General features: G+C 45.0%; 1 protein-coding gene across 3 annotated transcripts in view; it reads right to left on the bottom strand.

Annotated features, from left to right (window-relative positions):
- The window catches only part of LATS2 (large tumor suppressor kinase 2), a 121,076-nt gene that overhangs the window by 84,321 nt on the left and 10,163 nt on the right, over positions 1–26,592 (bottom strand). For 2 of the 3 annotated variants that reach the window (XM_084878554.1, XM_084878556.1), the window contains exon 2: positions 10,112–10,642. In XM_084878554.1, the coding sequence (XP_084734680.1) occupies positions 10,112–10,447 (336 nt within the window). In that variant the 5' untranslated portion in view covers positions 10,448–10,642. The remainder of the gene's footprint in view (positions 1–10,111; positions 10,643–26,592) is intronic. The other variant, XM_084878555.1, reaches the window with a different exon arrangement.

The raw sequence follows: 26,592 nt of genomic DNA, 5'->3' as shown, positions 1-26,592 counted from the left end.
AAGTTGAGCCCTAACAGATTTAGCTCAGTGGATAAAGCCTGTGGACTCAAAAGTACCAGGTTTGATGACATTCAAATGCATGTATCTTGGTTGCGGGCACATCCCCAGTAAGAGGTTTGCAGGAGGCAGCTGATCGATGTTTCTCCCTCGTCAATGTTTCTATCTCTCCCTCTCCCTTCCTCTCTGTAAAATATCAATAAAATATATTTAATTTTAGATATAATAATAAAAATAACAATAAAAGTTGAGATAGATATTAAATAAAATCACTACTTAGTAACAAAATCTGATAAATGCTATAAAGGAAAATTTACAATGTAATGAGGGAGGATAAAACAGAGGAATCTGTTATAGTCTCAGGGATCAGAAAGGCTTTCTGAGTCCACAACATCAAGACAAGTCTTTGAGGAAGAATGGGCATTACACAGACAGGGGCCAGTGTAGAAAGTCTGAGAAAAGGCAGTAAAGCTAGGTATGTCAGAGCACCAACTGCAGGAAAAATGATGTGACTAGAGGTTGCAGGAGGAATCTACCTGGCCAGCCAAGAATTCATCCCAAGTACAGTGGGAAGTTTTCAGAAGGGAAGTGACAAAATCTTTTCCATTTCAGGATAATCATTTGGAAGGCTCTGTGCAGGGAACAGATGGGGACAAGGGTGGGAGGAACAGTCAAGAGACACTGCTATCTGGATGAATGAAGGTGGAAATGTGGTGGTGGGACAAAGGGAGGTGGACAGGTGCCAGACACACTCTGGGAGCACACTGATGGGGGTTGGTGGTAACTTAGTCAATGAAATAAACATACCGTATTTTCCGGCGTATAAGACAACTTTTGAAAAGAAAAAAAGTCAACCGAAAATCGGGGGCAAAAGACCAAAATTGCACAAAAATTACCTGCAGATCTTGACGGCAAAGTAAGTCTTTTCTTTGAAGTGGGGGGGTAGTCTTATACAACGAATATAGGCCTAAACCTATGTTTTAACTATAAAATTAGGGGGTCGTCTTATACGTTGGAAAATACGGTATGCATATTTTGTAACAGAAGAATTGGGATCGTATTGTATATATATTGTTTTGTGATAAACTCTTTTCCACCTGTCACCACTGGTACATTCCTCCTCACTTTATTTAATTTCCTTTCATTAGAAAAAATTTTGGCCTCTTTTACACCAAAATATGGTCATACCTGAGCTAACAGAATTATAGGCAATTTTTATTTTCTTTTTATACTTTTCTATATTTTCCAAATTTATACAATAACACATATCTTAATATATAGAAAAACCTTGGGTCCAACACATTCACAACAACCGGGAGTCTTGACCAATCAGAGTCAGTTCTGCAGTCAGCGCTGGGTTGCCGTGGCAACACAGCACTGACTGCTATGGCTGCAGGCACCGTGACCCAGCAAAGACTGGTGAGGGGGCTGCGAATCAGGCCCAGAGAGAAGCCTGGAGAGAGAAGCAGGGTCTGATCCATAGCATCTGTGGCAGCTCTCTCTGTCTCTTTCCTGGCCTGGTCAGCAGTCGCGCCACCATTTCTCTCCAGGCCTTCACCAAGGCTGCTGATTAGCCCTGCCTTTCTGATCAGGCCCCGTTGATAGGCCCAGAGATGCTGAGTGGCTTAGAAACCGACCAATCAGAACCAAATCTGGGTTAACTGTGAGGAGCCAGTGGCTGGCTAGGAGGCAGAGCATTTGATGCTGACTAGCAGAGAAATCAACCAATCAGAACCAAATTGGCCAGCAAGGAAGGGCAGTTGGGGGCAAGATCAGGCCAGCAGAGGGCAGTTGGGGGAAACCAGGCTGGTGGGGGGGGGGGGGCACACACGCATCGTGGGCAAGATCAGGTTTGCAGGGGAGGGCAGTTGGGGGTGATCAGGCTGGTAGGAGAGCAGTTAGGTGTTAATCAGGCCGTCAGGGAAGCAGTTAGGGGGTTATCAGGCTAGCAGGCAGAAGTGGTTAGGGGCAATCAGGAGGCAGGCAGGTGAGTGGTTAGGAGCCAGCAGTCCTGGATTGTGAGAGGGATGTCCTAAACCGGCAATCAGACATCCCCCGATTGGAGAGGGTGCAGGCTGGGGCTGAGGGACACCTCTCCCCGTCAGTACACGAATTTCATGCAGCAGGCCTCTAGCTACTTTAATAATTAAAGAAAAGGGGGTAAAGGAATATGGTAGAAAGGTATGACTTGTTTGTGTTTTGTCAAAGTAATTTTAAATCCTACCTTTACTAGTAAAGGTATACAATTTATTTTTTGGCAGGGCCAGATTTAAGTTGAAAGTCAAAAAAAGGAGGGGATGGGAGGCAAGGAACTGCTACACCCAAAATCTATTGTAATACAATTTCCTGTGACATTACTGGCATTCCTAAGCTAAAAAGTTTCTTTTTCCTTCTCCTCTTATTAATATTCAGGGCAGCAAAGGGTGTTCAGTAACACTGAAAAGTCATTCTTGTCCAAGAGGAACAACTTCATCTTTTTCATTAGCAAAATACTTATATTACAGTGAAGTAATCTTGAGGCAGGATCTTGTCATTGAAATAAAGGAAGAGTGGCTCAGTGTTAGCCTTTCTCACGGCATCTCTAGAGTGTTCCTGATAGTGCACATTGTTAGAGCTAAACAAAGTAAATGATGCAAAGTCATGTTTCTGTCCATGCCAGCATCTGACGAATGAGCTGAGGATTCTTCGAGGGTTGGTCCATGGGAGCATCTTTGCAAAGCTCTCTTTGAGCACATCTCAGAGGCACTTGCCCCCACTCCTACCCCCAGAACTGCAAACACAGGAGAGTGGGCAGGGCACAAGGGCACAGTAATCTGCCAACAAGGCCCCTTTGGAGTTAGAAATAAATGACTGTGTGGAAGGAGCAGCTCATATGCAGCTGGAAGAATCAAGAAGAACCTGTGGTAACAAGAATTTGAGTTAAACCACAACAGATGCCCAAATCCAGACACAGGAAGGTGGGAAGCAACATAACCAGCCAAAAAACAAGATGTCAAAAGCCTTTGGGAGAGTGCCTGGGAGCAGACCAGGCCATAGGACACAGGGGAAAAGTGAGAGGGCTCCCTAAGAAGGACAGCCTGGTGAACTGCAGGGGGCCAGAGCTAGACAGAAAGAAGTCCCAGAGAATAACCCACCAGGGATGTTACACACATCAGCAAACAAAGCACTGACAATGGCCGTAGTAGTCCTCAGTGAGGAGACAAGCAGCATGCATGGGCCACACTAAGGGAGCACTGCTGTCCTTCCTATTACATGCGTGAAACAAGCACATGTAATCAGGACTTGCTGGGGCACAGATCAATAACAATGGGGGCAGGGCAGAGCTCCAGCTACCTATGTGATCCCTGAAACCAAGCCATAGTTGCCTCTGAAATGCTGAGAGGACCACTGAAGTCCATGTCAAACCACTGCTGTTTGGTTTCAGTGAGGCCAGTACTCAGAACCACAACAGCACTTGGCCCGAGGGCTATTCAAACACCATGAATGGGGTGGGGGATCTGAGGACCCAGCAGACCTCACCCCTCTACAGGTCTCCCTCATTTGGCAAAAGGTTGAGGAATATCATATAGGACTAGAGGCCCAGCACACAACATTCGTGCACTGGGGGCGAAGGGGTCCCTTAGCCCAGCCTGCGCCCTCTCGCAGTCCAGGACCCCTTGGGGGAGCGGGCCTAAGCCAGCAGTAGGACATCCCCTGAGGGGTCCTTAGTGTTGCCTTGGAGGTGGGAGAGGCTCCCGCCACCGCTGCTGCATTTGCCAGCTGAGTCTGGCTTCTGGCTGAGCAGCACTCCCCCAGAGGGAGTGCACTGATCACCAGGGGACAGCTTCTGAGTTGAGCGACTGCCCCCTGGTGGTCAGTGCATATCATAGAGACCTGTCATTCCACCATTTGGTCGATTTGCATATTAGGACTTTATTATATAGGAAAATTGAGAAACTTGACTTTCTGCACCTTTTAGCTTGAGAATGCAAAGAATTCACTCCCTTTTTTACTAACAGATCACCCTAACTTACTCGGTGCTATGACCATTGTTCTCAGGAAACCTGCCTTTAAATGCACACCCTGACCATTGACTTTTTCCTTCTACTGCATTTGTTGTAATAAATCAGTTTGTTTACATTTCTTCCTAGCCTCACTCCACTAGAGATTTAAATCACTTAAACACAAACAATACTAAATCAGAATTAGGAAAATTAGACTAACAGAGAAATTCTAGACCAGAGAAATGTAGCGTGTCAAGCCAGGGCCCTAAATAGTCTGCAAAACTTTCAGACTTAGCACTCCTCACACAGGTCACTGAGGGAAGCTCAGGGAGGCCAGGATGAGGTTGTCCAAAGAGAAAAAGCACATAGCAACTGTTTAAAGCATTTCCTAGTGCACCTGACTGGAGGAAATCTCTCACCTGTTTTCCTTCAGGGACATACATGGAAAATTACTTAGTTATTCTAAGGGTCTGAGAGCCACTGAATTAGCTCCTGGTTGTCCCAGCCCCACTGTAACTGCACACACTGTAGTCTGAGTGCAGTGAGCACCCTCATACCTGTTAGCTCTCAACCATGCCCTGGAAACACAAGTCACGTGCTTCTGAGGAGCAGGAATGTTACATATTTTAACATCACTGCAAAATCAAACAAGTGACTTTAAAACTTTGTCAGGAAGAAAGAGGCAAAACCTGGTAAGTCGAGACCATAAAGATGAACAGAAAAAGTGAAATTAAATGCTTTAAAAAGTCAAAGCTGCCCTGGACAGGTAGTTCAGTGGGCTGGAGCACCATCCTGAAATACCAAGGTTTTGGGTTGAATTCCCAGTCAGGGTGCATGCAAGAAGAAACCAATGAATCTATATATATAAAAACCTAAGCGACTGTTATGAATGAATGACAGAAACGACCAGTCTATCAGTCACTATGATGCACACTGACCACCAGGGGGCAGATGCTCAACGCAGGAGCTGTCCCCTGGTGGTCAGTGTGCTCCCACAGCCAACCTCCCGCGGCCCCCCACCCCTGCCAGCTGGCCAACCTCCCACAGCCCCTTGCCCTGGCCCCGAGATGACCAGCCAACCTCCTACAGTCCCTTCCCCCAGCCAGCTGGGCCCCCTTCCATAGGCCCCAATAAGGGTGCCAGCTGGACAACCTCCCAGGGTCCCTTCTTCTGGCCGCTGGCCCCCCCCCGATAGGCCTTGATTGCTGGCCAGGCCAAGGGACCCCACCTGTGCACAAATTCATGCACCGGGCCTCTGGTACATAAATAAAGTGGAACAACAAATTATGTTTTCCTCTCTCCCTTCCTCTCTCTAAAATTAATAAAAATCCTATATAATAAAAGGCTAATATGCAAATAGACCGAATGGCAGAACAACTAAATAACCAGTTGCTATGATGTGCGCTGACCCCCAGGAGGCATGTGCGACACATGTTAGGCATTGGCCATGGTGGGATGGTGAAGCAGGTGAGTGGGGGGGAGGGGGAGGTGGTGCCAGACCAAGGCACGCTGGTCATCAGGGCAAACCTCTGGTAGTTACTGAAAATTCTTTGCTCCTGCATGCCAAGGTCTTGCCTGGCGCTCGCACCTGCTGCCAGCTCTATTCACACCCAGTGCTGGTGCCAGCCCCAATCGCTCCAATAGCCATCAGTGGGTGCAAGAGGGGCCAGTGCTGTCAGCACGTGGTGGCAGCAGGAACAGGGCTGCCGGCAGACAGAGGACTGGGGGCTGCAGTGGGAGGGGCCAAGCGGGAGCACAGAGGATGGGCAGAGACCTGCCCCTGTGCCTACTGCAGCCTCTGCGGCCCACAATTCCTTTCATGATACATGAATTTGTGCACTGGGCCCCTAGTAAATAAAAGAAAAAGTAAAAGCTAAATAGAAATTATTATTTATTCCAGTAATTAAAGTCTCCAATGACACTCTAAATACTTATCTTTCCACTTCCTTACATCTATATTAAATAGCAGCTCCTGCCGAAACCGGTTTGGCTCAGTGGATAGAGCGTCGGCCTGTGAACTGAAAGGTCCCAGGTTCGGTTTCGGTCAAGGGCATGTGCCTTGGTTGTGGGCACATCACCAGTGGGGGGTGTGCGGGAGGCGGCTGATTGATGATTCTCTCTCATCAATGTTTCTGGCTCTCTATCCCTCTCTCTTCCTCTCTGTAAAAAATCAATAAAATATATTTTAAATAAATAAATAAATAAATAAATAAATAAATAGCAGTTCCTTCCCTAAGGAATATTAGTCTATTTGCCTTGTTTCTTTTCCCCATAAAAATTTTCATGTCTTTATTAATTTATGTACAAAATGTTTATGAACATTGTACCATTTGACTTCTACATTATGCCATTACACAGAAAATACTTCAAGTCCTCTACTTTTCCAGAAATTGCTATTTAAAAATATACCCATACTGCTAGTACATGGGTGTAATTTGCTGGGTAAAAGTCCCTGAGCTATTTCTTAGGAATCATATATTTTTCTTACATAGATTTCACTGTAACAATTTAAAAAAAAAAAATACTTATCTATAAACACTCAAATGTATTTAATAAGCCTTAGTCCAAAATAAAATGGAAAAGTGTATTTGTATGTATGTATGTGCAACAGACAGAATACAGCATATGGAAGTGTGTATCACCACTAAACACCTATAATAAGGAAAACATGGAGTCCATCTATAATCATAAAAGTGTAATATGCTAATTAGACTGGATGTCCTTCTGGACAACCTTCTGTGAGGGAAGCCCGGGTCCTGGGTGCCTGCTGGCAGCTGGAGGAAAGCCGGGGTCCCCGGTGCCAGAGGGAAGACGGTGCTGGCAGCTGGGGGAAAGAAGGCCTACTCCTGTACGAATTTCGTACCTCGGGCCTCTGGTTGCTATATAAGGTTTAAAATGGAACTTAGATTCAAAATATAATGCAAGAGAGCAAAACCACCTCAACTAAAAGGCGCTACAATGGAAGACAGAGAGGAAAAGTTCCAATAATAGGAATTCCCTGTACCTATATTGGAATTGGAACAATCTGCTTTATTCAAGATATATATACAGCTTTAGAGGTGCTGCTGATCTTTTCCTCTCACATTATCTAAGTTCACAGAGTGAGTGACTTTCCGACTAGAATTCTCTGAAAGCAAATGCAACCTCTATTGGACCAAAAGAGTCTGAGTTGGAGGATAACTGTGAAGGCATCTCTATTTTAAGTTTTATAAAGTAACACTATAAAGCCAACTGATTATTTTTTAAAATATATTTTATTGATTTCAGAGAGGAAGGGAGAGGAAAAGAGAGATAGAAACATTAATGAGGAGAAAGAACCATTGATCGGCTGCCTCCTGCACGGCCCCCTATTGGGGGTCAAGCCCGCAACAAGGGCATGTGCCCTTGACCATAATCGAACCTGGGACCTTTCAGTCCACAGGCTAACGCTCTATCCACTGAGCGAAACTGGCTAGGGCGCAACTGATTGAATTATTTCAAGAGTATTAAAATATGGTAAAGGGAGTCTTTTTTACTAGCAATTAACATAAATGTTTATGGGAACTTTACTGGTGTGATCCTCAATTTAACTGTATTTGTATTTTACTGTATTGGAAACAGCACCAATTTTATTATTTCTTGCACTGTAATCATCACTAATGGATTTTACCACAAAGGGATCCCACCTGTATTTTGGATTATTTGTTTGAGTTGTTTCTTTTTATCAGAGCTGAACACAGCTGCAAAGAATACCCAGCTCTGAGTACCTCTTTTGTTTGCAAGTAATTTGCAGGAGAAGTTTTAGCTTTACTGTTGGGTTGCAAGACTCAGCAATTCATTCCAACAGGGGCAGTACCTGACAGCATATCTAATTTCATATATTCAGAATGAGAAAGGGCATGTCTTTGCTGCCAACTTCCACTGCTGGAATACTCCACACTACATCATTCATGACCCTGTGCTTTATAAAAGCAACTTTCAATATAATGCTCTCTATACACAAGTTAGTCACAGTATATCCTAAAGTATCAAGGAAGGCCCTACAAAATATGTGGTTCATTTCATGAACATAACATCAGAGAAATTTTAATTCTCTAGGTAAGTTCTATAGTAATAAATTACAATAGGAGGATTGAGATTTCTTTGGGACATAACAGAGGGCACTGTTAACCTTTTCCTGTGACTGTGATGCCAAGAGTACATACTTAGAATATTTCTAAGAAACCAAAAGTGCTGAATCCATCCTGATGTGCTTAGACCATGAAATCATAATTTTCCAAGGCAGCAAAAATACCAAAGTTATTTCCATTTTCGTACAACTGTGACTTTTCAGATGACAGATGGTAATTAAGGACTTGCTTTCAATAGTCATTTTATAAAGGAACTACATTTTTACTAGTTACATTTTACTAATTACATTTTTACCTTGGCTCAACAGTAATTCCATTTTATTTGTGTGTGTCTTTTATTTTTACTTTTCAATTACAGCTTACTTTCAATATTATTTTTTATTAGTTTCAGTTGCACAGTATAATGGTTAGACAATCATATAGTACTTTAGAAAGTATTCTTCCCTCCTCAACAATATTTCTAGTACCCACCTGGTACCTATTCCCTATGCTATACTTTACAAACCTTTGACTACTTTGTAATCATCAATAAAAATATAGAACACTTCTGTCCACCGGCATGGCTCAGTTGTTAAGCATTGACCTGTGAACCAGGTCTCTGTTTGATTCCTGGCCAGGGCACATGCCCAAGTTGCAGGCTCTCTCCCCAGCAGGAGGCATGCAGGAGGCAGCCAATCAATGATTCTCTCTCATCAATGATGTTTCTTATCTTTCTTCCTCTTCCTTCCTCTCTAAAATCAATAAAAAAATATTTAAAAGAAAATGAAAATGGAAAAAAAAATGGAACACTTCATAAATTTGCATGTCATCCCTGTGCAGGGGCCATGCTAATCTGCTCTGTTTTGTTCCAATTTTAGTTATATGTGCTGCTGACGTGAGCACTAGTTCCATGTTATATGGCCCTGCCCCTCAACCTGGGTTTTATTTAGCTTTGTGAACTGCTAACAGGACCATAAAGGTATAGCTATAAATTGTGTATTTATGCATGATCAGTACCACCTCCACTAACGTTTCCCTATTCTTAAGCAACTGAGAAAGCAGCCTATGTTGCCACCATTTCAAAGATTTCTCTAATCTTTCTCATCTATATATATAAAAAGCCAGCAACCAGAATGCCGTAACAACCAGAACTGGTCTCTATGATGCCCACTGCGGCCAGCAAACTGGCCTGATCTGGGGGTGGGACAGGCTGGCCAACCTCCTGCAGCCCTTCCCCCTGCCCAGCTCCTCCCACGATGGGCCCCCACCACCCTGATTGGCCTGCTGCCTCTCCCACTAGCCAGCTCCACCCCAATTGGCCGCCCCCACACCAATCAAGGGTGGGACTGGCCAGACAACTTCCCATAGCCCCTCACCCTGGCACCTGACCCGTTTAAAACCCTCACCCCATTTGGGGACAGGGACCATCAGCCAATCACCTATGGCCCCTCCCCACAGCTGGCCCAACCCTGATCAGACCCCAATGGGGCGGGCTGGCCTGCCAACCTCCCACTATCTCCTCCTTCTGATAGGCCTCGCCCCCAATTGGGGCTGGGCCGGCTGGATCCACCAGTGCACGAATTCGTGCACTGGGCCCCTAGTTTCTTAATATGGGAAGTTAGATGTAATATAGTTGCATCCCCTATAATGGCATATCAACTGTTTTTTAAATAGCGAAAAACAGTCAAGGATTGCCAATTTGTGTTAATCAAGCTTCCCCTTTTGCACAAACCAAAAACAAGATAAGGGAAACCATTCTCCTCTTCCCTATGACAGTTTAGAATAAGCCCAACTAACCTCCAAAGAAAGAGCTCCATGTGAGAGCCCTTCTCAAGGACAAAACAGGAAATACACGTGGCCCAATTCAGAAAATTCTAGATTTTGCTTCAATAGAAAAAGCAGCATTTCTTTTGGGGGGGAAATGACCCTTTTGGAGAGAAAGGGTCTAACCTGGAAACCCTCCTCTGAATAGTGAACCACTCAAACCACCTTTATGGGGAACCCTTACTGTGATGGCCACACAGGCCCTGCGAGCTCACCCACCTGGTCACAGCCAGCGTTCACCAGTTCCTGCAGCATCTGTCGGTTCACTTCTGCAGAGGCCGGGGGACCTGATTCATTGGCGAAGGGCAACAAGGAGTATCGGATCTCCCTCAGGGCCTTCTGGTACGGGCCAAACTTTGGGGCAGTTCTTGGCTGCTGCTGCCGGGCAATATCCTTGCCCCCCAGGACATTGGAGTCTAGGGAAGTGTCGTTTGGTCCCACAGGTGGCCCGTGAGTGGAAGACTTCGAGGGCTGCTTCAGCCCCTCACGAATCTCCTGCAGTCGTTGCCGACTGTTTCCAGAGTAAGTCGTGGCAGGAAAAGTCTTTGGCCTCATTTTAAGTCCAATTTCTTCTTACCATAAATACAATCTTCTTAAAGGGTTTTATTTTTAAAAAACTGAACAGTATCAGTTAGTTGTAAACATAGTTTCAAAACAATTTCCTTTTAAATATTTTCTTTCCTTCAATTTTTGTAGTTCCTATCGAAAACAAAAAGTTTTCAGAGCCTTCAATTTGAAGATCATCACTATCTGAAAAAGAAGATGGAAAGACAATGTTCATTTGTGGTTTTCACATAACACTTTTCAGAAATGGGACAGTTATCTTGAAAATATTCAACTTGGAAAGATCAAAAAGAAACCATTGAAACAGGAATTTCAGGAGAATATAGGCAGGCTTAGGGAATTTTTAGAACTGAGTCCATCAAAAAAAACACAGGGTTACTGACTGGGAGAGGGAACATTTCCAGAACACAAGGAAGCCAAGTGCAGTCACATTTCCATAAGACAAGGAAGCAGCAACAAGTAAAAAGAGGCAAGTTACTTCTGGTACGAGCCAAACTTTGGGGCAGTTCTTGGCTGCTGCTGCCGGGCAATATCCTTGCCCCCCAGGACATTGGAGTCTAGGGAAGTGTCGTTTGGTCCACAGGTGGCCCGTGAGTGGAAGACTTTATCCTGGGGCTTCACCAACCTCTCACCCACCTAAAGCTGTGGTTGTTCTAAGTTACGTAAGATAAGGTAACTGGGAGTAGCCAAGAGGTCTATATTTACAAAATAAAAAAGGAGGAAGAAAGACTAGAAGAAATGAGAGGACCAGACAATGAGGGAAGAGGGCCTCAGGAGTTATTATACTAACCAATTGGAAAGGGAATACTGACCAATTAGAGGGGGGATCAGGACACAGGAACTGCAACCTTTAAAAACCATGGGAACAGGAAGTCTATGAACTCTTTCCCCCTCCCCAAGTGGGAGTCTGTGCTGAGAGAATCTTTCCCTTTCCTCACATGGGAGTCTGTACTTGTTCAATAATGTCCACCTTTGCTATACCACCTTCTGACTGTGGATTCATTCTTCGACTCCAGCGGACAAAGAATCTGGGTTCCAGTCCAAAATTTCCATATCACCATCACCTCAGAAATTACAAAGCTCTTTGTCTCTGGTTAGAGCACATGATAGCCTGTATAGTCTACTTCCCCATGCCTGTAACCCATACTTTCCCATACCTATAATTCATATTTCCCCATGTAATCTTTGTCCTACCTTATATAAGCAGCTGGCTTATGGGGGGGCTGCAGAGCAGATTTTTGTGGATGACCTGCTGCTCTCCCATACTGCCAACAATATTGGAATAAACTCGCATAAAGGATTCAACCCTGTCTCCGCTTAATTGGCTCAAGTAGTGACAGGCAGCATGGATCCATTGATTGTCCGGTTACACTAATGCCTTGACAGGGCCAGACCAAATGATTTCATGGGCTTCAACTGCCACAGGCTGGATGTTCCCACCCTTATATAAACAATCAATGTCTGGTTCATACCTTTGTCCTTTATCCTGGGGCTTCACCAACCTCTCACCCACCTAAAGCTGTGGTTGTTCTATCTCTTTGGAAAGTTTTCCTTATAAAATCCTCCCAAATTTCTGAAAGATACCAGAAAATTATCACATCTAAGATGTCCTATATTGCAATTGAAAATAGTTCAGCACAAGGTATCAGAAGACTTTCAAGGTAACTACTTCCTTGATTGTTTAAAAACATGTCAATTCTTGTCACCATTTTTTCCTAAATATCAAAGTAAAAATATCTTTCTTGCAGAAATTGACACTTATATAGTAAAGTCATTTAATCTTCTACACCCTCCCTCAGGATCAGATGATAACACTTGGTAAGAATAATGAGTAAGGCAATGCCTGTGTCCTATTCAAGTTAACTGCCACAACTCTAGCACTGAGTCCCACAGATTGTAAAGGCAAAACCCTGCATGCCCTCCAGGCTCAAAGAAAAACTGACCTAAAGAGCATTCTTTAAAGAATGGCCCAGCTGTGTGGCTTAGTAGCTGAGCATCAACCTATGAACAAGGAGGTAACGGTTCGATTCCTGGTCAGGGCATATGCCCAGGTTGTGAGCTTGAAGCATCCATCTTATATAAAAACTGCTGTTTGAAATTTTAACCCTGCTATTTGGCTTCTGTAAATTCTTGCTTGCTAATACTACTCCCACTTCAGAGAGGCCATTAAATTTTCCCCAGACAAGGTTATCAGTGCTGGCACAAGGCCAGGCCTCTGGTTGAGGTCTCAAGGCCCCAGCACATACATGCTCTTTAAGAACTTGCAAAAGGGGCCAAAACCGGTTTGGCTCAGTGGATAGAGCGTCGGCCTGCAGACTGAAGGGTCCCAGGTTCGATTCCGGTCAAGGGCATGTACCTTGGTTGCGGGCACATCCCCAGTAGGGGGTGTGCAAGAGGCAGCTGATTGATGATTCTCTCTCATGAATGTTTCTAACACTCTATCCCTCTCTCTTCCTCTCTGTAAAAAAAAAGAAAAAAATCAATAAAGTGTATTTAAAAAAAAAAAAAAAGAACTTGCAAAAGGGGCCAGAAACACCATATTTGGGAGACAAAGAAGGTAAAAACAAGTAAATAGGGAAAATTCCTGTATGTTGGGGCCCAGAATTTGAGACATTTTCCTCTGGACCTGCGTGTAATAAATGTAACTCCATCTCTCTAAGTATTGCTTTATTCTTCTTCCGTTTTCTGTAACAGGTTCAATCCCCAATAGGGAGCATGCAGGAGGCAGATCATCATTGATGTGTCTCTCTCTCCCTCTCCCTTCCTGTTGTAGTTATATATAGAAATGTTTAAAAATTCCTTTAAAAATGCCTAAAAAAGAAGATATTAAAATGTTTAAATTAACTTCCTTTGAAATTTACAGTATGATATTAAGGACACATTCCCCACTGCCCTGAAGCATGTGTACCTTATAGATAAGGATCTGAACTTCAGTTACTGACTCAGAGTGACTTGTCAAGATAACCAATTGAGTGAGTGATGTACTCTCCCTAGATAACCACATGTAGCCCCTCGCACTGTTTGAGATAAACATATGTGCACTGACATAATTCACTGATACTCCGCCCCATCCAAGCGGAATACAGAAACCCTCCTAGCTGACACACTTCTGATCCTCATAGCCAATTGGCTTGGAGATCAACGCTTCGCAGTGACACAAGCAAGGCTTAACAAGACTGCACACACAGCCCACAAAGGGCTACGCCAAGACTGTCCACCTCAGGTAACTGGGAGGCTGACTCACTGAACCATATAGGACACCTTAGCACACAAAGCCACCCTACCAACTCAGGGAAGCTGTGAAAATGCCGAGACAAGGAAGCAGATCACAAACAAAAGAAATGGAGGACAAGAAGAGACTGGATATAGACTTCAAAACCACGCTTATAAGGTTTTTCAAGAATTTACTAGAAAAGGCCGATAAAATAAACGAGACCAATGAGGATATGAAAAGGGATCAACTAGAAATAAAGAATACATTGTCTGATGCCGAAACCGGTTTGGCTCAATGGATAGAGCGTCGGCTTGGGGACTGAAGGACCTGGGTTCGATTCCGGTCAAGGGCATGTACCTTGGTTGCGGGCATATCCCCAGTAGAGGGTGTGCAAGAGGCAGCTGATCGATGACTCTTTCTCATCGATGTTTCTAACTCTCTATCTCTCTCCCTTCCTCTCTGTACAAAATCAATAAAATATATTTAAAAAAAAAAAAAAAAAAAAAAAAGAATACATTGTCTGAAATAAAAAGTATTATACAGAGTCCTAAAAACAGAATGGAATATTGCAAGAACCAATTCAAAGATTTGGAACATAAAGAACCAGAAGAAACTCCTCCACAGAAGCAAGAAGACAAGAGAATCCAGAAAGTTGAAGATAGTGTAAAAAACCTATCAAGCGAACCAACATCAGAATTATAAGGGTCCCAGAAGAAGAGAGAGAGAGCAAGATATCGAAAGCACATTGGAAAAAATAGTGACAGAAAACTTCCCCTACCTGGTGAAAGAATTAGACTTACGAGTCCAGGAAATGCACAAAACCCCAAATAAAATGAATCCAAAGAGGACCACACCAAGACACATCATAATTAAACATCCCAAGAGCAAAAGACAAAGAGAGAATATTAAAAGCAGCAAGAGCAAAGCAGGTAGTTACCTATAAAGGAGCACCCATACGACTGTCAGCTGATTTCTCAACAGAAACCATGCAGGCCAGACAGGAATGGCAAGAAATATTCAAGGTGATGAATAGCAAGAACCTACAGCCAAAAATACTCTACCCAGCAAAGCTATCACTCAGAATCGAAGGCCAGATAAAGAGCTTCACAAATAAAATAAAAAAGCTAAAGGAGTTCATCACCGCCACAACCAGAATTATATGAATTGCTAAAGGGGGTTCTTTAGGAAGAGGAAGAGGAAGAAGATAAAGATAAAAATTATGATCAACAAATACGTAACTATCAAAAACAAAAAGCCAAGGGAATTAAAAAACCTGATGAACAATATTAATTGGTGAATACAATAGAGTCAGAGGTATGGAAGGAGAGTGAACTGACGATTCTCAGGGAAAAGGGGCGTGGGGGGAGTGGGAAGAGACTGAACATAAACTGTGCACCTATGGATGAGGACAATGGGGGGTGGGGAAAGGGCAGAGGGTGGGGTGGGAACCTGGTGGAGGGGAGCAAATGGGGGGGGGGGGGAACATTTGTAATAATCTGAACAATAAAGATTTATTTAAAAAAAATAGCCGGGACCGGTTTGGCTCAGTGGATAGAGCGTCGGCCTGCGGACTGAAAGGTCCCGGGTTCGATTCCGGGCAAGGGCATGTACCTTGGTTGCGGGCACATCCCCGGTAGGGGGTGTGCAAGAGGCAGCTGATCGATGATTCTCTCTCATCGATGTTTCTAACTCTCTATCTCTCTCTTCCTCTCTGTGAAAAATCAATAAAATATATTTTTAAAAAAATAAATAAAAAAAATAAAAAATAAAAATAAAAAAAATAAATAACAAAAAATAAAAATTGGGGTGGGGTCAAGACAGCCACAAAGGCACATCCTTTTGTCAGTCCAGCCAGCGACGCGGCTCCGCACTCCTCTTCCTGCCAGATGACAGAAGAAAGCCTAAAAACTTCCGATCTAGACGCGACCAAGCTCTCGGGTGAGGAACGCCAGCTCCCTGCATCAGGACCAGCCCAGCCCAGCTGCTGGACCCCAGAGGACAAACCACTAAGATCCCCAATAAGCCTGTACCTGCAGCACCAGAAACTGTGTGAGTAATAAAGTGCTGTGTGATTTGCAACTGCATGTTTCATGTGGTGTAATTCCTCTGGCAATTAATTGAATTGCTTAAAATTTAAATTAAAGCTTCTAGGTTTTTTGGTACTAAGCCTGCCCTTGGTCCTGTTTGCATAGAGTAGCCTCTTTGCTAGCAACTACTTGAATGTTCCACACCTGCACGGTTAGTTTATCTCAAGGGATGCCTTAGATACACACTCCAGATACTTTTCCCGGTATCTACTTGGGACACTTCCTCTCTGAAATCAATTAAAAAATATATTTTTTTAAAATAACAAAACATTAAAAAATAATAATAAAAGGAATAAATTTTAGAACTGTGAAAAGAAACTGCTTCAGACATTCTCATGTGGAAAAAAAATCAGGATAACTAATATTTAACCAGAATTTACTATGTGTCAGGCTTGTTCTAAGAGTTATCTATTATATAACCATATACAACAGAAAACCCCAAGAGATGACATTGAAATCATTTTTTTAAAGGTGGTGAAAAGAGTTTTATGGCTAAAATAGGCAGGTTTAGAGAGTTTTAGAATAAAGTGGGACCAAAGGGGGAAGACTACAAAGGTGAGCGCCATGAAGCTGCCAAAAGGCATTCATTCACAAAGAACAAAGGTGCCAAAGGGTGGGAGGAGAGGAAGACACCATTCACAGGAGAAGGGAAAACCCACAGGGGATAGAGAAATGCTGACAAATGGAAGAGGAAACATATTTTCACAGGAGTTAGAGAATTCTACCACTGAAGGGGGAGACAAAGAAGGGGCTCTATGTGGGTTTGAGCTTTGAAACTGCTTGTGGTAACCAATCAGAAGGGAATATGAGGACACAAAGAACTGCAGCCTTTATAAACCTTAGAAAAAAAGGCTTAGTGGGCTACCCCCTTTAAGACCCTGTCCCTACATGGGAGTCTATGCTTGTTTCCAATAAATTCCCACCTTTTCATATACCACCTTTTGTCTGTGGCTTCATTCTTCAAATCCACCTTGACAAGAACCCAGGAAAGAAATCACCTTTGCATCATGCTCAAAGAAAAACCACTCAACTCAGTCGCATTTCAGTGGGAAGATGGAGGGTCATAACCATCGCCTTTCTTAAGGTAGCTCAGAAGACTGCCTGCATTTAGAAAGAAAATACCAGACTAAATACACTTTCAACATGAAACCCATATTTTAGTTCATGACATCTACCATATCAAAGTCACTAAAAGGACTGTTGTAAGGCTATGCAGATAGTGAACTACAGATGTGGGAACTAAGTCCCCTAGCTCTGGGTTGGCCATCGGCCAGAACTCTAGAGCTCTGCTTAATTAGTGTGAAATGGGATGACATACTGCAACCACACTCATTTTCCGTAACTTCCTGATCTAAGCATCTGTTGTAAAATACCTCATTTTCTGAAACCCAAGGTCACATTCCAACAAAACACATTTGGAGATTTCTGAGTGGTGGTGTCTGAGAACTGAGGCACAAGGTATGGCTTCTCCTAGGGGAATTTATAAACATATAACTTGTTTCCTAAAACAGAGAAGAGATAAATCTTCACAATAAACAAAGCAAAGCAGTGGCCTGACAGTAAGCAAATACATTCATCCCAACTCCCTTTCCCCCAATCCACTCATTTATCCCACCTACATACTGTCTGCATACCAAATGCCTAAATCTCAGGCACTGAGATTGATAGAGAAGAATAAAACCCTGCCTTTAGTGAGTACACAGTCAAGAGAGAAGTGAAGGTGTGGTGGGCAAACAGCTTCAAAAAAAAAGAGATGGGGGTTGGGAGAGGAGAGAAAAAAAAAACATACAAGACATTTAACAGATGGGAGAATAAAGGAAAAAGTCAGAAAACTGTTTGAAGCAGAGATAACCAAATATGAGGGTAGATTTTCCAGCCAGAGGGAACAGCATATACAAAACAGCAGAAGACTGTGAAGGCTGTAGGCACCACCTACCCACCAGGTTTAGATATGTGGGTGGAGGCTCTTTCTGAAAAGGAAAGGAGGGATGAGAACAGGGGGTGCAAAGGGGCTGGATTCGAAAGGCTCTTCAATGTCTGGAGTTAGTGCAAAAGATGGGGAACCACTGTTCGCAGTTAAGTAATATGCCCCAAAGTACCCTTTAGGGAGTTGAGTCTGGAAGGTGGCCTAGAAGGGAAAACCGTAGACTTTAGGTAGATGATGAAACCCGGATGAGGAGCAAGGAGGGTTGTATTAAGGAACTAGTTACACCCTGACCTGGGATCTGGGCTAAAAGACGTAAATGAGGAGCCACCAGCACATGGGACATTTACCCAGCTACTGACCTAGTTAGAGCCATGAAACGGAGTGTTTAGGTGAGGGAGGGAGAGTTCCTGTCCCTCCCAATTGACATCTCAGAACAGCAGTCAATGACCATTGAGTAGTAACACCAGCACACTAAAGAAGGAGCTAAGAAAGGGCAAGGGACACAAAGATGGCTGACATTGAAGAATAAAGCTATGAGAAAGTCAGAGCCAGGACATGGGACATCCTCACTGGCAGACACAAAGGGAGTTAGGGACAACAAAAGAAGCTTGAAAATGCTCCCTAGAATTCAGTATTTAAAGCTACTGAAAGCTGGAACAGCTGTGAGGCTTTTGGATGGAAGGTAGGAGTAATATATTTAAGTTTAACATACTTTTTTTGTTTCTGGTTGATTTTAGAGAGAGGAGGAGGGAGAGAGAGACAGAGAGAAATATCAATTTGTTGTTTCACTTATTTATGCATTCATTGGTTGATTCCTATGTGTGCCATTGTTAGGGGTGGGAGGGAGAAATAGAATAGTGAGGACTAACCATAGTTATGAGAAATATTAAGCATTCTGTTAGCTGTGATTGTTTTGTTCTGATTAAATAAAGCGCATTCTGACTGACTGGAGTTGTATGTCCCAGGACTTGGAAGTTAACCTGGAAATGCAGTCTGGTCTCCCTATCTGAGAACTGCCTGGAAAGATTTGCGATCCCCAGCCTGCATTGTCTGTCATCTGTAGCTATTATGTCTATTCTTATTCTTGTTGCCTACTTCCCCAAGTAATCTTTGTCCTTCTACCCAATATAAGCAGCTGGCTTATGGGGGTGGCGGGCAGAACAGATTTTTGTGGATGACCTCCTGCTCTCCATGCTGCCAGCAATGCTTGAAAATAAAAACAATCATATATGATTCAACCCCATCCCTGCTTAATTGGCTAAAGTAGTGACAGGCAGCTTGAACCCATTTATTGTCCAGTTTCACTCTGACTGGGTATTGAACCCTCAACCTTGGTATATAATTAACTGAGATACCAGGCCAGATCTATACTTCTATTTAAATGTACAAAACAGAGCCCCAGCCCCAGCCCAGCCCCAGCCCAGCCCCAGCCCCAGCCCAGCCCTGCAGGTCCTGACCCGCTGCCTCTGCACCCACCCTGCCTTGGGCGGTGTGAGGCTGGCCAGGCCTGGAGACGGTTGCTCGGTCACCCTCCCACGCCAGCCCAGGGGTCCCCTCTCTGGGAACCTACCCAGGCCCCCACGGAGCTCACCGCCCTTCCCGCAGCCAGCACTGGCCCTGCCCAGCCGGCCCCCCCGCAGCCAGCTTTGTGCTCGGTCTTTCCAGTGAGCAAGTGGGTGGCGGTGCTGCGGAGGACGCGGAGGCTGACGCTCCTCCCTGTGCAGCTGCAGCCTTCTTCGTGAACCTGGCGGCCAAGCCCTCGGTCCCGAGCCCGACCGCCCTCGCGCCTGCCCTGGACGGCGTGGCCGCCGGGGCCGGGGCCGCCGGGGCCGGGGCCGCCGGGGCCGGGGCCGCCGGGGCCGGGGCCGCCGGGGCCGGGGCTGCATCCTCCTCCTACTTCAAGGGCTTCCACCCCCTGAGGTTCATCCTGGCCAGCATGGGCATCTCCGTGGACAAGCTGGTGGAGGGCTCCAGGAAGTGTGTGACTGAGCTGGGCCCAGACGCCGTGGGGGCCGTGAAGACGCTCCTGGGAGCCCTGACGTTCTTCGGCTGAGAACGATGACAAGAGGCTGCCACCCTCCGGCCGGGCACCTGCACCAGCCCAGCCCTGCCTCTTCCCTCAATAAACAGTTAAGAGCAAAATAAATAAATAAATAAATAAATAAATGAATGTACAAAACATAAATCAACAAATGTTCACAAAAAGCACATTCTTACAAACAGCATCTGGATCAAGGAGTCCAATTAGTACAACCCCAAAGCCGCCACCCACAAAAGACCAACACTTCAATGAACCGCCCTCACAACTTCTAACACCAACGGTTAGTTTGACCAGTTTTTTAACTTTATATCCATGGACCTATATGGTCTGTACTCTGTGTCCCCTTGATTTATATTGTATTTTATTTTTTGTTGATTTTTAGAGAGAGTGGGAAGGAGAGACACATAATTGGTTGCCTCCCCCGCACACCCCAACCAGGGCCAGGGATGGAGCCTCAACCAAGGTGCATACCTTTGACCAGAATCAAACTCAGGATCCCTTCAGTGAGCGAAACCAACTAGGACCGCACTGATTTTTTAAAATACGTTTTTATTTCAGAAAGAGAAAAGGAGAGGGAGAAAAGGACAGAAACATCAAGGATGAGAATCATTGATTAGCCTCCTGCATGCCCCCTACTGGCATATGAATCGTAAGCCTGGCACATGTCCTGACCAGGAATCAAACTATGATCTCCTGGTTTATGAGTCAAACCAGCTGGGTTGTGTCCCAATGATTTTATTAAATACCATGTCAAGTTATTTATACACTAGAGGCCCAGTGCATGAAATTCGTGCATTGGAGGGGGGGAGGGGTGTCCCCTCAGCCGATCCTGCACCCTCTCCAATCCAGGACTGCTCAGGGGATGTCAACTGCTAGTTTAGGCCCTAAACCAGCAGTTGGACATCCCTCTCACAATCCTAGACCACTGGCTCCTAATTGCTCTCCTGCCTGCCTGCCTAGTGGCTCCTGACTGCCCCCCACATCAGCCTAGTCTTCCCCAAATACCCCTTCCCTGCTGCCCAGGTCGCCCCCAAATCTCCCCTCCCTGCCGGCCAGGTTGCCCCCAACTGCCACCCCTGCCAGCCTGGTTGCCCCTCATGGCTCCCCCGCTGGCCTGGTTGCCCCACGCAGCCTGCTTGTTCAGTCGTTTGGTCATCCCTCGGGCTGGCCCTGGGAGGCTGGAGGGCAGAGGGGACTGTGCGCCACCATCTTGTGGCTGTGGATGCTTTCATCTTTGAGGGTGTGGCAATCAATTAGCATATTCCCTCCTTATTAGCTGTGGGCGCCACCATCTTTGTGAGGGTGATGGTCAATTAGAATATTCCTTTTTTATGAGAGAGGACTAGAGGCCCAGGGCATGAAAATCCATGCACTGGCAAGGGGGGGTCCTCAGACCAGCCTGCCCCCTCCCTCTCAGAGTCCGAAGTCCCAAGGGTCAGGAGGTGAACCAGCAATCAGGGGAAGGCAACTCCCCATCATACCTCTGCTGCTGCCACTACTGGCAGCACAAGCCTCGGCCAGTCCTGGTTACCTGAGTCTTGGGCGGCTAGGCAGCCGACATCTGAGGCTTGCCTGCGCCTCAGGCCGGTACTGGGCAGCTGGGAGTCTAGGGGGCTGGGGAACTCCGGAGGCAGGGGCATGGAGTAGCTAGACCCACCTGGGGGTGGGCCCAGACTTGCCACGTGCTGCCGCCATCTTGTTGCTGTGGGTGCTGCCATCTTTGAGGGCATGGCAGCTGATTAGCATATTCCCTCCTTATTGACGGTGGGTGCCGCCATCTTTACGATAGCGTGAGGGTCAATTAGCATGTTACCTCTTTATTAGATAGGGTGAATACAATAGAATCAGGGCATAGAAAGGGAGTGGACTGACAATCTTTGGTGTGGGGAAAGGGGTGTGGAGAGTATGGGAAGAGACTGGAAAAAAATTGTACACCTATGGATGAGGACAGTGGGGGCGGGATTAAGGGCAGAGAGTGGAGTGGGAACCAGGTGGAAGGGAGCAATGGGGAGAGTGGAGAGGTACAACTGTAATAATCTGAACATTAAAGATTTATTAAAAAAATAAAGAATTTTTTCATGTTTTTTTTTTAATATAAATTTTTATTGCTCAGATTACAGGTGTTCCTCTTTTTTTCCCCCCATAGCTCCCCTCCACCTGATTCCCCACCTCATGCCACTGTCTTCATCCATAGGTGTAAGATTTTTTTTTTAATATGTTTTATTGATTTTTTTACAGAGAGGAAGAAAGAGGGATAGAGAGTTAGAAACATTGATGAGAGAGAATCATCGATCAGCTGCCCCCTGCACATCTCCCACTGGGGATGTGCCCGCAACCAAGGTACATGCCCTTGACCAGAATCGAACCCGGGACCTTTCATTCCACAGGCCGATACTCTTATCCACTGAGCCAAACCGGTTTCGGCAATAGGTGTAAAATTTTTATCCATTCTCTTCCGGAACCCCTCAAACCCCCTTCCCATTGAGAATTGTCAGTTAACTCCCTTGCTATGTCTCTGATTCTATTATATTCACCATTCCATTCTGTTCTTCACATTTTTTTTCACTTGATTTTTAGTTTCACTTATTGGTAGGTATGTATTTGATGTCTTTTTGTTGTTCATAGATTTTACCTTTACCTTTTTCTTTCTCCTCTTCTTAAAGAATACCCTTCAACATTTCATGTAATCCTGGTATGGTGGTGATGAACTCTTTTAGCTTTTTCTTGTCTGTGAACCTCTTTATCTGACCTTCAATTCTGAATGATAGCTTTGCTGGGTAGAGTAATCTTGGTTGTAGGTTCTTGTTGTTCATCATTTTGAATATTTCTTGCCATTCTCTTCTGGCCTGCATAGTTTCTGTTGAGAAATCAACTGACAGTCATATGGGTACTCCCTTGTAGGTAACTAGCTGTTTTTCTCTTGATGCTTTCAAGATTCTCTCTTTGTCTTTTGCTCTTGGAATTTTAATTATGATGTGTCTTGGTGTGATCCTCTTTGGATTCCTCTTGTTTGGGGTTCTGTGCGCTTCCTGGACTTGTAAGTCTATTTCTTTCACCAAGTAGGGAAAGTTTTCTGTCATTATTTCTTTCAATAGGCCTTCAATATCCTGCTCTCTCTCTTCTGGCACCCCCAAAGTCCGGATGTTGGTATGCTTAAAGCCGTCCCAGAGGCTCCTTACACTATCCTCACACTTTTGGATTCTTCTTTCTTTCTGCCTCTCTGGTTGGGTGTTTTTTGTTTCCTTATATTACAGATCTTTGGTTTGATTCTTGGGGTACATTGATCTACGGTTGAGTTTCTGTATATTCTTTATTTCAGATAGTGTATGCTTAATTTCTGACTGGTCCTTTTCCATATTTTTGGTATTCTCATTAAGGTCCTTGAAGTTTCTCAGAGGTTTTTAGAAGATTCTTGAGTAACCTGATAAATGTGATTCTGAACTCTGTGTTATCCAGTAGTTTGCTTTCCTCCATCTCTCACATTCGTGACATGCTTCTGTGTCTCCCTGTTTTGATGGAGTGGCTTTGTGTGGTAGGTGACCTATAGGGGCCAGGAGCTCAGCTTCCCCAATCACCTAAGGTACACCCCTTTGTGAGCTGAGTGCAAAGTCTTGGTGTAGTTAAGTCTTGATTGATGTTAGTACACTGGGAGGAATTGACCTCCAGGCCAACTGGCTGTGAGGATCCGCTGTGTCTATAATGGAAGAACTGCTGCGCTGGAGACATGCTTATGGTGCAGGCCTTGTTTCAGTGGGGCTCTGGTGCTCACTGAGTCCACCTCCTGAATGTGTCACTTATGGATGTGCGGAGTTGAAATCTGGTGTCTCACACTGACCACTAGGTACACTGGCTTCTGGATCTCCAATGGGGTGCAGTGCAGCTACTGTCTGAGGCCACCTTGCAGGAGCTACAGAGAGAACCACAGTCCTCTCCTCCCTGCTTGGAGCTTGGAAGTTTTGAAGCTGCCTGCACCAGGTTTCAAGTTTGCTAGGTTGAACTGCACTAGAGAAGGCCATTCATATGCAAAAGCCGCTGCTTGGAGCTTGGGTGTGTTTGTAGATTGTGTGGGGTGGAGTCTCAGTGCGTCACTAGGCTAGGGCGTGGCCAACAGCAATGGCTGCCAGTCAGCCTGCTCTGCCGCTCTGACTGCGTCCCCGTGTCTCGAGCCCCAGCACAGCAAACAATTATTTTTGTGTGCAGCTCTGCAAGCAAGCCACCCTCACTTTCCGACCCAATGGCGGACAGTCTAGCTTCTCCCCAGAAACTGGATTTCAGAGAGATTGGGAGCTTATCTCTCTTCGGGTTGAAGAAAACAATGCCCTCCGCCAGCCGGGATCCACCGCCAGCCATATGACGTGCGCCCCCGTACCTCAGTTTTTCAGCACTTGTGCCCTGAATGCTCCTTTCTCTTTCAGTCTAGTTGTAGAACTTCCTTTCAGCCAGTTTTCCTGGTTATCAGCCAGGTTCTGGGTGATAGACGTTTAGTTGTAGTTTTGAAATTTTTGTGCACAGCAGCAGTTTAGGTGTGATTACCTAAGCCGCCATCTGGGATCTCCCAATAAAGAATTTTAAAGGGCAAAAAAAGATACTGAAAACCTATTTAAGAAATAATGACACACCCCAGCCAGTTTGGTTCAGTGGATGGTGTTAGCCTGTGGACCAAAGGGTCCCAGGTTTGTTTCTAGTTAAGGGTACATACCTTGGTTGCAGGCTCCTCCCCAGCCAAGCCCTGTTTTGTGGGGGAGAGTGAGGGCTGGGGGTGGTTAAACAAAGATCTTACTTACAGTCACAGATAATAGGGTGATAAAGGCCTGGGGCAGGGTGGAAACCTGGTGGATGGGAGAAAAAGGGGGGAGCTATCTGTAATACTCTCAACAATATAGATTACAAAAAAAAAAAAAGATGCAGGTCCAAATGACATGTTCCTAAGTAAACTTTACATATAACTATTATAGTCTCATAAACTACTATGCTACAACATAGATAAACCTTGAGGACTGTAAAATAAGCCAGATACAAAAAGGCACAGGCTGTATGATTCTATTTGCATGAGGCAACCAGAGCAGTCAAACTCATAGAGACATAGTGAAATGGAGATCACAAGGGGCTGGGGTAATGGGAGTTACTGTTTAATGAGTACAGAGATTCTGTTTGGCAGGATAAAAAAGCATAGACATGGTGATGATTGCAGTAACAATCTGAATGTATTTCATGCCAGTAAACGCACATGAATGGTTAAAATAATAAATATGTATATTTTACCATATGTATATTTTACCTTGATCTAAAAAAAGGAAAATAAATTGCCTAGCTATTCACATCTAGCTAACTAGTGTTTGAACAATAGTTTCCTTTACAATCATAGCTAAATGATTAAAAGACTGGATACCTTGGGACTGGGTACAAAGTTCCCTGGCATAGTGAAGCCTTAACTGCCATGTACTGCACACATCTCCCCAATGCACTGTCATCTCCTTGTGAGGGCTCTGAAACACACAGTGGGGAGCGGCTTCTGCAGAGTCCCACTCTTACAGCCCACATGTCCCACAACAATTCCAGTTATAAAGCCAACCAGCACAGGTGACACTGCATTTCTGTGCTGATGTCTATGTTTATGCCTGAACTGAGAAATACCAACTGCATGCTCCCCTAAACAGAATCTAGGTCAGATATCTTGGTGTCTTTTCCCCCCAACACTTTATAATAAAAAGTTTTAAATAGAAAAAAAATATTTTTTCAAACATACAGAAAAGCTGGAAGAATTATTCAGTGACACTCCATAAACCCACCACTGGGAGGACTCCTTGTGAATAGGGAAGAATAGTATACCATGCCTGTTCTCATTTTCTTTCCATCTTCCTCCAGTATAGGATGCACTGGTCCTAGGAATATCAGAGGTATTGTTCCTGCCCTTTTAAATATATAAAACAGCACCTATGGGCAAACTGTGCTCTTGCCTACATTTGGAAAGGATGAAACTTTCCTCATCTCATAAAGAATGAACGTGACACTCTGAGGAGAATCCAAGATGGCTGTACAGGTAAACACCTAGCCGCAGCCGCAAACAACAATTTCAATAAAATACAACTAAAATATAAAATGGACATTACCCAGAACTACAGGAAAGTCGACTGACTGGAAATTCTACAAGAAGCAAGGAGAAAGCCAGAAGGAAGAGCGGAGGAGTTGTAAAAGCCTAAGGTACGGAGACATGCTGCGCGCGCGGAGAGGACAGAGCCGGAGAGGAGGGGCGACTGAGTGCCTGGCAGGCGTTCCCTAGCGGGAAGAAGATAAAAGCTCCGACTGTGCTGGGCCCCAGTTCCGACTGCTCTGAACCCCAGTTCTAGGCCAGACCCCGGGGATCCAGGCTCATCCATAAGGAGCTGGGATGTAAGGCGGAACCCCGGGGGAGGGGCGAAAGGAGGTCCCGGAGGGGCGCACAGTGCGCGCAGAGAAGGGCCGGCCGGCTGTGCCAGGGGATTACCCTGGCGGGAAGAAGACAGGGGCTCCAGACTGCTCTGAATGCCACCTCCAACCCCACTTCCAAATGAACTGAACCCCAGTGCCGGGCTCATTGGGAGAGAGCCTAGACTGTTTGGTAGCAGGCGAAAATCGAGGGCACCTTTCTCTCAGAGGCGCTTGCAGCGAGTAATGAAGGACCCTGAGACTCAGGAGCTGTATAGGGCGGGGCTGACGGAAGCCAAGGCTGTAGGCTCCACCCTGAAACACACACACACACACACACACACACACACACACCGCCCATCAGGGAAGCTGCGAAAATGTCGAGACGAAATACAATAGATCACAAAGGACAGAAATGGAGGACAAAAAGCGACTGGATATAGAGTTCAAATCTATGCTTAT

This window comes from Pipistrellus hanaki, assembly GCF_964339955.1.
Source record: "Pipistrellus hanaki genome assembly, chromosome: 3".
Taxonomy (NCBI): Eukaryota; Metazoa; Chordata; class Mammalia; order Chiroptera; family Vespertilionidae; genus Pipistrellus; species Pipistrellus hanaki.
This window is presented reverse-complemented; position numbering and strand designations above follow the sequence as displayed.